This window comes from Garra rufa, chromosome 22 (genome assembly GCF_049309525.1).
Source record: "Garra rufa chromosome 22, GarRuf1.0, whole genome shotgun sequence".
NCBI classification, from domain to species: Eukaryota; Metazoa; Chordata; class Actinopteri; order Cypriniformes; family Cyprinidae; genus Garra; species Garra rufa.
The window spans coordinates 6,884,522-6,897,067 of NC_133382.1; the positions used below are offsets into that span (position 1 = coordinate 6,884,522).

Below are 12,546 nucleotides of genomic sequence, written 5' to 3' on the forward strand. Positions count from 1 at the left end.
AATTGTTCAACTTTATTTACCAATGATACAATCTATTTTTATTTATAATAATAATAATAATAATAATAATGAATAATAATAATAATATTATTATTATTATTATTATTATTGTAAATATTAATCTTACTGTGTTGAATTTAAAAAAAAAAAGTTATACTCCCTCAGATATAATTCTAATATGCTGATATTTATCTTTATGGTTCTCGAGAAAATTTCTTATTATCATCAATACTGAAAACATTAAAAAAAGTTGTTTCATATTTTTGTGGATATGATGCTTTTTTTCTATTTTTTTGATGAATAGAAAGTTCAAAAGAAGAGCATTTATTATAAATATAAATCCTTGGTAGCAATATACTGGCTTTACTGCCAGTAAAAACTACTTTTACTTGCTTTTTATTAATTTAATGCATCCTTGCTGAAAAAAAAAATTATAATACTATCATTGCTTACTTTTTACTGTTTTAAAAACGTTACGTTAAAATGTTTGGAAACAGTTTATTTTTACTTGATGGTTACACCACTACTGACTTTTTTTGAATATTTAATTTTTTACGTACTATAGATTATTTAACAGAATTTCGTGAAACCAGCATTAGCACTGTGCATTTGCATATTAAACTAGATCTGTCTTATCTTCACTTGTCATCGGCTCAGAAGTGAAGCGTCAGCCACATGTTTATTTCCTTTGTGTGCTTGCATTTGTGAGCTAGTGAGGAAGTGCTGTGCTCTTGTGTCTATATCTGTAAGTGTTTTTCTCTGTACCTGTGCTCTCTGGCTCTTAGTAAAAGCCGTTGTCAATGTGTCCGCAGGTTGCCCTCGTCAGATCGGCTTGTCTCTGGGGAGAGCCAGACTCTGTGAGTTCTCAGGTCAGTACTACTGTGAGAGCTGCCATCAGGGAGACACAATCATCATCCCCTCCCGCATGGTGCACAACTGGGACCTGACAGCACGTGAGGTGAGCACTTAGGTCTTCTTCCTTTTATCTTAGTTTTGTGGTGTCAAAAATCAGTGTTTCCCTAAAAAATACCGAGCAGCAGAATTGTTTTTACCGTTTAGAAATGTTTTTTGAGCAGCAAATCTGCATATGTGACCCTGAACCACAAAACCATAAAAGTCCATTTTTAGAAATTGAGATTTATACATCACCTGAAAGCTGAATAAAAAGTTCAGAGTTTAATAAAAGAGGTCAATATTTGGCTGAGATACAACTATTTGAAAATCTGAGGGTGCAAATAAAAGCCAAATACTGAGAAAACCACCTTTAAAGTTGTGCAAATGAAGTTCTTAGCAATGTTAATTAATTACTAATCAAAAATTAGGTTTTGAAATATTTATGGTAAGAAATTAACAAAATGTCTCCATGGAAAATGATCTTGATTGTTCTAATGATTTTTAACATAAAAGAAAATTTGATCATTTTGACCCATACTGTGTATTTTTGGCTATTGCTACAAATATACCCGTACTACTTAAGACTGGTTTTGTGGTCCAGGGTCACATATAACAATGATTTCTGAAGGATCATGTGATACTAAAGACTGGAGTAATGATGCTAAAAAATTCAGCTTTGATTACAGAAATAAATTACATTTTAAAATGTATTCAAATAGAAACCAGTTATTTTAAATTGTAAAAATATTTTCAATATTACTGCATTTACTACTGTATTACTGCATTTACTTATTTATGTCTCTACTGTATGTTCAGGTCTCAAAACAAGCCTTTAAGTTACTGACTCAGATCGAGCACGAGCCGCTCCTGCATCTTGACGTTTTGAATCCTAACTTGTTTGATCACACTGACATCATGGACAAAGTGCAGAACCTCAGACAGAGGCTTCGTTTCCTTGGAGATTATATCCTCAGCTGCCGCAGCGGCATCGGCAAACGAATCCAACCCAGGTGTGTGTGTGTTCTTAAAATCATTTGTTTGTCATTTGGACACCTTCATGTCTTTTTAAAGTAGTATTTCACTTCCAGAATAAAAATTCTGCTCATTTACTCACCCCCTTGTCATCCAAGATGTTCATGTTTTTCTTTCTTCAGTCAAAAAGAAATTAAGGTTTTGAGGAAAACATTCCAGGATTTTTCTCCATATAGTGGACTTCAATGGGGATCAGTGGGTTGAAGGTCCAAATTGCAGTTTCAATGCAGATTCAAAGGGCTCTACACGATCCCAGCCGAGAAATAAGGGTCTTATCTAGCGAAATTAGAAAAAAAATATTTTTGAAAAAATAATAATAGTAATAATGTATATACGTTTTAAGCACAAATGCTTATCTTGCACTAGCTTGACTTCATGCTTTGCGTAATCACGTTGGAAAGGTCATGTGTAGAGGACCACCAGCGGCAGCCGGCGCTTTTCCGACGGTGGTCCGCTATCGGGCCACTGGTTTACAATAAGTGTCTGCTGGCGGTCCGCGGTTGGTCCACGGGTCGTATTAATATTTTAAAGGTCCCATATCGTCAAAATCAAAATTTCCTGGCTTTTTTCATGATAACTAAGGTCTAGGGGCTATGTAACTACCATATGAGTTTCAAAACAGTCAATCCACAGTAAACTGCACACAGCCTGCTTAAAGTAGCTGTTCATTTTCACGAGCAGCTGTGACTTCCGTAACGATGTGACGTCCGATCGACTCAAGTCACCGCCTTCAGTCACAAACCAACGTCCCACCCTCCTTTTGTCAAACCCCCAGACAACAATGCATCCATTCCATTGAGCAACAACAACAGGAAAACAAGTTGAGAAAACCCTGTTCAGTCGATAGATGTCAAGCTATGATCATTACACAGGCTTCAGAACAACGTTAATATAAGAGACCAGCGGCACGTCAACTTCAGCCTCTTTCACACAGCGATTCCGGTAAATACACGCATAATGTGTCCCACGATTTGTTCCGGAATTGTTTAATTTGGTTCATTCACAGTTGTTTTCCGGAATCTGTGCGTGCTTTACACACAAACCATAAAGACATGTGACGTTTGGATGTGAGATGTAATGCGATGCGTACGTTTCACTAAACTGAAACTAACCTGAACAAACTGTGCTTCAGCGCTGATAGTGAGGAGCTGGCTCTGCCTGATGATCGCTGCTTCATTCCACTTTGCACGTAACGTTATTTTTCGTTGTGAAGAGTCGCTTGATAACGTGCATCATTACTACAACACTGCCTTTAGGTTCTGGCTTTGGTTCACACAGTTCCCGTAATTTTCCAGAATCAGCGCGCATTGTGAAAGGGGCTTTACTAAAGCAACAGTTATGTAGCCTACTGCATTCGGTGTTTGTAAAAGAAAAAACATTAATGATCATTCTAAAATATCCTGTTGAGTATCAGCTCTCTCTATTGCTCTGAGCTCGCTTACGCTTACAACATGACCGTAGTTACCTGTGATTGGCCTGGTTGTGCGTCACTCAGAAAACAACAGGCCAATCAGAAGAGAGGCTCATGAATATTAATTAGATGGACCAAAATCGACCTGTTTTTGACAGAGCTCCTAAAAAAGGAGCTGTAAAAATATATTGAGATGGATTTTGGCACTTATACCGCAAATATATATTCTTAAGGACATCAACAAATAAAATAAACCTCCAGAAATGTGTACGATATGGGACCTTTAAGACATCATCTAATATACTTGGATAGTTATAGTTATATAAAATAAAGTTATTTTATGCAATAATGATTCAAGTACACAACTCTTAATAACCATTGTAAGTTTATTAATAATACTAACATACATTTAAAAACAAACATCTTAGAATATGTTGAAATATTGACAAAACTACATACATTGAGAAAACGTAACAATTGTAAATTAGGTTTATGTGTATATTATGAAAATAAATATATAAAAAAGAAAAAACTATAAATAAATATAAAAATAATTTAAAAAAAAAATTTACAAAATCACTTGAGCTTTAGTATTAGAAGACAAACTGTGTAACACATCCTGGAGTTATTATTAACAAGTTACTTATTTGAAATATATACACATACATAGACATATACAGTACAGACCAAAAGTTTGGACACACCTTCTCATTCAAATGAATGAGAAGGTGTGTCCAAACTTTTGGACTGTACTGTATATTTTTCTGTTTATTAAGGTTTTTACCCTACATTTGTGCAGTTTTCAGTGGGTGAGTGATATTTTTTAAATATATATAAATTAATAAATAAATATTTTTTTAAATGGGTTTAAAAAACTGCTTTTTATGTAAAATTCACTTTATAAAAGACCCACATTTCTAACTTTAATTCATGGGGATAACATGGATAATTTCACATGGTTTAGTGTAAGATTTTTGCCCATCTTTTGGAAAATCCAGTTTTAAAAGTAAAAAAAACAACTACAAATAACTTTTACCAGTAGGTGGCTGCAGAGCTCCACTATTTGCTATTTGACCACTTGAAAGATATTTTTTCGCAAGTTTTTTCAGTTGAATTCATATCTACAGTACAGACCAAAAGTTTGGACACACCTGAATGAGAAGAGTGACCACATAATGCGTTGTGGATGCAAAGCTAGTGCAAGACAAGTATTTATCACTAAATGTTTTGCTAGATAAGACTCTTATTCCTCGGCTGGGACCTTTGAAGCTGCATTGAAACTGCAATTTGGACCTTCTACACGCTGATCCCCATTGAAGTCCACTATATGGTGAAAAATCCTGGAATGTTTTCCTAAAAAAACTTAATTTCTTTTCGACTGCAGAAAGAAAAACATGATCATCTTGGAAGACATGAAGGTGAGTAAATTATCAGGAATTTTTTATTCTGGAAGTGAACTCCTCTTTTACCAGGTGATTGCAGCAGATCAGTAATATGTGTTTTATTTTCAGACTTCAGCAGCGGACTTACTTACTGGATAACAGTGATGTATACAGTGTGTTGGACTTGCAGCAGGTATCAGTTGCTGTTTCTTGTTTATAATTTGAACTAGGGGTGTGCGATGTGTCTTCTATAAAACCGTTTTGAAGGTACACCTAAAGTGGTATCTTAAAAGTACATACAGTTGAGGTCAAAAGTTTACATACACCTTGCAGAATCTGCAAAATGTTAATTATTTGACTAAAGTAAGAGGGATCATACAAAATGCATGTTCTTTATTATTTAGCATTGACCTGAATAAGATATTTCACATAAAAGACGTTTACATACAGTCCACAAGAGAAAATAGTTAAATTCATACGATTTACTTTTAATACTATGTTGTTACCTGAATGATCACAGCTGTTTTTTGTGAGAGTAATTCATGAGTTCCTTGTTTGTCCTGAACAGTTAAACTGCCTGCTGTTCTTCAGATAAATCCTTCAGGTCCCACAAATTCTTTGACCTTTCAGCATTTTTGTGTATTTGAGCCTCTTCCAACAATGACTGTATGATTTTGAGATCCATCATTTCACAGAGCAGGTGTGAATTTGAAGATCAGAGTTTGTCTTCTGGGAAACATCTTCTGTAGCCTCTGAAGGGCAGTACTAAATAAATAAATATATATATATATATATATATATTTAGGTAAAATACAAAGAATGTACACGTCTTCATTATGTTCAAAAGTTTACACCCCTGCTCTTAATGCCTCATCTTTCCTTCTGAAGCATCAGTGAGCCTTTGAACCTTCTGTAATAGTTGCACATGAGTCTTTTAGTTTTCCATAGTGTCAAAAAATGGATCTCAAAATCATACAGTCATTTAGGGTTGTGCCGATAGACGATAGTATCGTGTATCGACGATAGTCAGAGATATCGCCTGTTGCTGATGCCTTTGACGATAGTAAGACAATTATTATAATTATCCATCAAAAAGGCACCTAACTTTAGCGATGCAGCGCGGAGAGTCGGTTCTAGGATGCCTCAGAAACTTGCCGCGGTATAAACACAAGCATAGAGTAGATAGCGCCGCACATGTGTGCAGTGAAAATGGGTTGGAGATTTATTCATCATACAGTGTACATAGATTAAGTGTAGACTTAAGTGTAGACAGTCATGAGGTAGTAAAATGTGGTTTAGGCTGAAATAAATACGATATATCAGAATCTGTCTGTATGTAGTAAACATAAACATTCACCTCGGTAACATCTGTATGCGTTAACTAGAATTACGATGCGATAAAATGGCGCTAAACATACGCACATGAATTACACGCACATCGCTTCTCCACATTCTATATGAGCTGAACTACAGCATGAACTGATGACAAAGATCAGACATATAGCGGAAGCATTATCGCAATATGACGGGTACAGAAAGATACATTCATTTACATTCAGGCACGCACATTTACCGCTCCGTGAAGATAGCCGAGAATGAAACCGAAAGTAAACTTGAACAGAACTACCGTCAGCGCTCTGTACACGCACAACTGTGTCACAAGTCACTTGCACTACCCTTACAAAACGAATAAGGAATTTACTACATATTGACACATTTACATATTATTAAATAAATTAGCACGATAGTGTCGTGTATCGGCGATCTCAGAGGCTGACGATATGAAAATTGAGCATATCGCCCAACACTACAGTCATTGTTGGATAGGGTTCTAATAAACAAAAATGCTGAAAAAGCACAGAATTTTTAGGACCTGAAGGATTTTTCTGAAGAACAGCGAGCAGTTTAACTGTTCAGGACAAACAAAGGGACTCATGAATAACTATCACTAAATAAAAAACACAGCTGTGGATCATTCAGGTAACAACAGAATTAAGAATCAAATGTATGTAAACTTTTGAACAGGATAATTTTTATAAATTCAACTATTATTTTCTCTTGTGGACTGTATGTAAAGATCTTATTATATCATTAATTTATTAGTAGTATGATCCCTCTTACTTTGGTAAAATAATTAACATCTCGCAGATTCGGCAAGGTGTATGTAAACTTTTTACCTCAACTCTATTAGCGTACCTCAAGCGTACATATGTGTGCCTTTTAAAAGGGCATGACACCAGTTTGCACTGCGCAGAATATGAAGAATAGGAATATCATACAATATCTCACATACCTACTTTGATCTAATCCCTAACCCTTGTTGAAGAAAAGAGTGCTATTAAAACTTCTAATTTTCCCACACAGATAGCAGACGAGCACTATGAATCTTACCTGCAGTCTCTGATTCAGTTTGGCTCTAAGCACGTGCACAACTGTGACCTTTGCACCCAAAGGGGCTTCATATGTCAGATCTGCAACACAGACGACATCATCTTCCCTTTTCAGTTCGACAGCACCACCAGGTACTGCTTTATAGCACACATTAGACATCAGACAAAACCAGTCTTAAAAGAGTAGTTCACTTTCAGAACAAAAATTTACAGATAATGTACTCCCCTTGTCTTCCAAGATGTTCATGTCTTTCCTTCTTCAGTCGTAAGGAAATTATGTTTGAGGAAAACGTTTCAGAATTTCTCTCCATATAATGGACTTCTGTGGTGCTCCCGAGTTTGAACTTCCAAAATGCAGCTTCAAAGAGCTCTAAACCATCACAGCCGAGGAAAGAAGTGTCTTATCTAGCGAAACGATCAGTTGTTTTCTAAAAAAAAAATTAAAATTTATATACTTTTTAACCTCAAATGCTCGTCTTGTCTAGCTCTATATTCTGAGTAGAGATTAAAAAGTATATAAATTGTGAATGTTTTTAGAAAATAACCGATCATTTAAACTGCATTTTGGAAGTTCAAACTAGGGGGCACCATAGAAGTCCATTATATGGAGAGAAATCCTGAAATTGTCAAAATTATCTATTTTTCTTTTATGCCAAAATGAACAGGACGTTAAGTCATGTTCTATGAAGATATGTAGTAAATTTCCTACCATAAATACATTAAAACTTAATTTTTGATTAGTAATATCCATTGCTAAGAACTTAATTTAGACAAGTTTAAAGGAACCGTATGTAAGAAATTTATGTCAGTTAATCATAAAATGGCCCTGACATGTCACTAGACATTAAGAAATCATGTTCATTTCAAATACTTATATCACTGACAACAGTGGTCCGGCCAGGATATTGTCATTTAAAAGTGAGAGTTGCAGCCCTCAACTGATGTTATTGTTGTCATTTTGTGTTTTGGTCTGAGGCGCCACCCTCCAGCTATCCACCAATCACGAAGTCAGTAGAGTTTCGTGAGACGGGTTGCCAGCTCTGTTACAGCTGCGTTACAGCTGCACGAACGTGTCGGATAAAACATGTATAACGTTACGAAACCTAAAAGACCTCGTTATGAATCCGAAATACGTCGTGACATAGTCCGAAATAAAACAAGGATTGGTATAGGAGATGCCTTTGAAAGATGGAGACGGCTGAAAACGGAGAAGAATTTGAAGATAGACGCCAACGTTGCTGATTTTCTCCTGGACAGGTAAGATTCATCTATGTTTGGCTAACTTTGCTTCCGTACACAGTGGATTTTTCGCGGTCGCCCGTGCTAAATGCGTTCATAAAAAGCTTTATATCGCACCACTAGCAGGGTATGAAAACAATCTATGTTCCGACTGAAATGTGGTATTACAGTACATCTTTGCGAAATATTTGGCTAATCGCCATCTGTAAATTTTTGCGATACATAATTACTTCGCAAAACATCTCTTGTGAAGCATAAACATAATTAACAGAAGAAAAACAAATTACTGTGTAGGACTCGTCACTTGCCATTGAAGCTCCTTGTAGCACTAGCAGCCTACTCCTGCAGGTTAGCTGGCAACCTGGAGTCAGGGGGGGAGCGGGAGGGGATACACTGTTCTACAGTATTTTGAAAGTGATTGCAGTACCAGTTTTGGCCACAATCCTACATACGGTTCCTTTAAATGCGATTTTCTCAATATTTTATTTATTTATTTTTTATTTTTTTTTGCACCTTCAGATTGCAGATTTGCAGATAGCTGTATCTCAACCAAATATTGTCCTATCCTGACAAACATACATCAAGTTTTCAGATGTGTATAAATCTCAATTCCATAAAATCAACACTTACGACTGGTTTTGTGGTTCAGGGTCACATAAAACCCTTCACATCCTCTTTCACTTTAGACCATTGCTATGCTGGTGCTTTCTTTTCTAGTAGAGTCATGTGGTTCAGTCACATGCAGCACAGTAGTGTGATTAAATATGATGAGAATGATAGTATGTTTCTGTGTTTTCTGTCTTTCAGGTGTCCCGTCTGCAAGACGGTGTTTCATTCTGCTTGTAAGGCGACATGTTCGGTCTGTCCACGCTGCGTTCGAATACAAAAATATATGGAGAGGGATTTGGAGGACTGATTTAGCTGTTTGTTAGTAAGTTTATAAAAAAAAGGTCATGCTACAAGCTCAAAATCCAGGGTTGGTATTATATTATTGTAATACTCCATCTAAAAATGACTTTTCTCAATAGCTGACCAACTGGAAGCATTTTTTTGTTCTTTTTCACACTAAGCGTTTTATCTGACTCTTGACCTTAAGTGCACTTATTTACACGTTCATATGTACATATTTACTCACATCAGCACTCCCATGTATGTTCTTTCATAAATTATCAATTATGCCAAACAAACACTTTTCTGCAATGGTGGGAGAACTGTTATTAAATCAGATTTTTGCTGTTCAACTTTATGGAAACACACCTCTAACGGTTAATCAATTCTTTGGGCTTCACGTGTTATTCTCCAGGTTTGTTAAGAATCATAAGTCTCACTTCTTCTTTTTTTTTTTTGCATAGTCATAATTGATTGTCAAGCCAAGGAAGGCTTTATTTATGAAACTTAAGGCACTTGAATGCCAAGGATCTCTTGTTTTTATAGTACTTTTTTACATCTGAATGTCACATGCCAAGTATTATATGAAGCAGCATTACTAGTTTACAAAGTGTTGTATGCATTAATAAGCATATTGTTATATATGCAGGAATTGTACGCATTTAGTAAGAGGATGGCTGATGAAATAACATACCAACACAATTACAACCTCTTTAACAGGTCATTTTTGTATGATACCGTGCCTTTGTTTTCAAGTGTAGCATACCTTATCACTAAAATGGATTGTGCCAAAAATGTAACTATTGTAAATTGCTAATGTGAATTAATAATGCTTGCCACAAAATGAGTTCTGAAACATAATTGCTGACATTCATCTGGTTTAATGAATGCCTGCATATGAAGAAGGTTGACTGCTGCTTCATTAGCACTTGTTTTACAATGAAAACTGAAATGGGAGAGATTACATTTTTTTCTTTTTGAGTTTTTTTGCACTTCTTTTTTAACTGCTGTTTTTCCTGATATTTTTATGACAAGTTCATTATATCATCTGTTAAAGGAAAATCCCAGATGACTTTTTGTCTTTCTTATCTTGTGTTTTGCCACTAGAGGCAGTGTCGCCTAAAGTCTGGAGATTAAGCTTTAAAAGTGATTCACATTCCTAATGTTTTGAACTTTTTTACTTATTTGAAGGCGAGGCACTGCAGGTAAATAGGGTAAAAAATTTAACTAATAGTTATCACTTTACTTTATAATTGCAAACATTTTTTGTGTTACAAGTTTTCAAAAATGTTAGGTTTAAATATGCAATTGAGGCATTATTTAATGAAATATGCATTCATTTGCATCACTTTTTTGACATATTAGAGACTATTATTTTTAAGATTCAAATTTTGTCACTGAAAATACAGACCGACAGGTGCATTAAAAAAACAGTTTTTGCTTGCAGTGTCTCCCCTTAATATTATTATTCCTAATAACTCATTGGAATAAATGCTTTATAATATATGTGCATATGCAACAATATTTACAAAAAAGCAACAATATTTACAGTGCACACAACATTACAACTTGTGTGTGTTAATGTGTGTTCACTGATATTTCATACTGAAATATGTTTGTGCCAATGGAACTCAACAGAAACAGCGTTTCTTAGAATCACAGAGCAGCTATAGAAATATGGATGCATATTTTTGTCTTTAACTTGTCATTCATCTCAAACCACATCGCTCTGTGTTTGTCTCCGACTGGTTCTTCCTGTTTTCTTACCTCTTGGCACTCTTTTCTGCCTGTTTGTTTCTGTCCCTCTCCTTTATGTACCAAACAAACTCCTTGCTATTGAATTGACTCTTAAATTGAGTGCAGCCAGGCAGTATAACAGCAAAACACTGGCTCAGAGTTTGAATGAAATACTTTGTTTTGTAAGACATTATAGGCAAGTTTTTTTCATGCAGAGTACAATTTTGATTTCATAACTAGTCTTCCAGAATAGTGGAAGGAAAATATCCAAAATACACATTAAAGTGTTTCATTAATTGCACTTCATCAATTTGCATCTTTAGATTTTAATTACAATACATATAGTTGGTTTTAAAGGCAATTTGATTTTCCTCCTGTACTGAGTTCGAAAATCTATAGAAGCCTGTTTTTGCCATGGAATGAAACAAGGTAATTGCAACTTTTATTTCTGATAAATTATGAAGAAAGAAAAACAAAGCAGAAAAAGAAAAATTTGAAGAAATTAGTCTTGCACGATATTGCCTCCAAATTCTGACTTTTTTCTTGCTATATTCTGTTTTTCTTGCTTCCGCTAAAGGTTAGTTGTGAAAATTCTGACTTCTTTTCTCTCAATTCTCTTTTTTTGTCTCAGACTTTTTCTTACACTTCTGTGGGGAAAAAATAAGAAATGCAAGTTTACATCTCGCATCTTCTGTTTTTCTTGTTTCCGCAAGTGGGAAAAAAAAGGTTAATTGTGATTTTATCTCACAATTCTGACTTATTTTCTCTTTTTGTCTCTGAATTTGTTTCTTGCACTTCTGAGGAATTGTGAGATATAAACTCAGAATTCAGTTTTTTTTTTCTTGCAATCCTGAGTTCACCTCTTGCAATTCTGTTTGTTTGTTTGTTTGTTTGTTTGTTTGTTTGTTTTTTGATTTCAACAAGAGAATAAAAAAGGGTAATTGAAAAAATTCTCGTTTTTTGTCCCTGACTTTTTTCTTGCACTTCTGGGGGGAAAAAATGAGAATTGCGAGATATAAACTCAGAATTCTGACTTTTTCTTGCAATTCTGAGTTTACATCTTGCGATTCTGTTTTTCTTGTTCCCGCATGACAATTAAAAGGGGGAATTGGAACTTTTTAATCTCACAATTCTGACTTTATTTCTCTCAATTTTCTCTCTTTTTTGTTTTAGACTTTGTTTCTTGCACTTCTGAGGAGAAAAAAATATAATTGCAAGTTGTAAACGCAGAATTCTGAATTCTTTTGTCTTGGAATTTTCCTTGCACTTATGAGGGGGAAAAAAATTTAATTCTAAGATATAAACTTAGAACTCTGACTTTTTTTTTTTTTTACATTGAAATTCAGTTTTTCTTGTTTCCGCAAGAGAATAAAAAAAGTAATTGGAACTTCTTATCTTACACTTCTGAAGTGCAAAATATAAACTCAATTCTGACTGTTTTCTTGCAATTCCGAGTTTACATCTAACAAATTAAGATTTTTTTTCATCTGAATTCTGAGTTTACATGTTGCATTTTCTGCCAGAAAAAAATAAAGATAAATGCAGCTTTTTCTCTTACGTTGAATTTTTTATT

General features: G+C 34.8%; 1 protein-coding gene across 1 annotated transcript in view; it reads left to right on the top strand.

Annotated features, from left to right (window-relative positions):
- The window catches only part of plekhm1 (pleckstrin homology domain containing, family M (with RUN domain) member 1), a 29,776-nt gene extending 17,876 nt beyond the window's left edge, over window positions 1-11,900 (top strand). The window contains exons 8-12 of the mRNA XM_073828711.1: window positions 813-958; window positions 1,711-1,904; window positions 4,849-4,912; window positions 7,084-7,241; window positions 9,156-11,900. Coding sequence (XP_073684812.1) covers window positions 813-958; window positions 1,711-1,904; window positions 4,849-4,912; window positions 7,084-7,241; window positions 9,156-9,264 — 671 coding nt within the window. The 3' untranslated portion in view covers window positions 9,265-11,900. The remainder of the gene's footprint in view (window positions 1-812; window positions 959-1,710; window positions 1,905-4,848; window positions 4,913-7,083; window positions 7,242-9,155) is intronic.
- The last annotated feature ends 646 nt before the right edge of the window (window positions 11,901-12,546 follow it).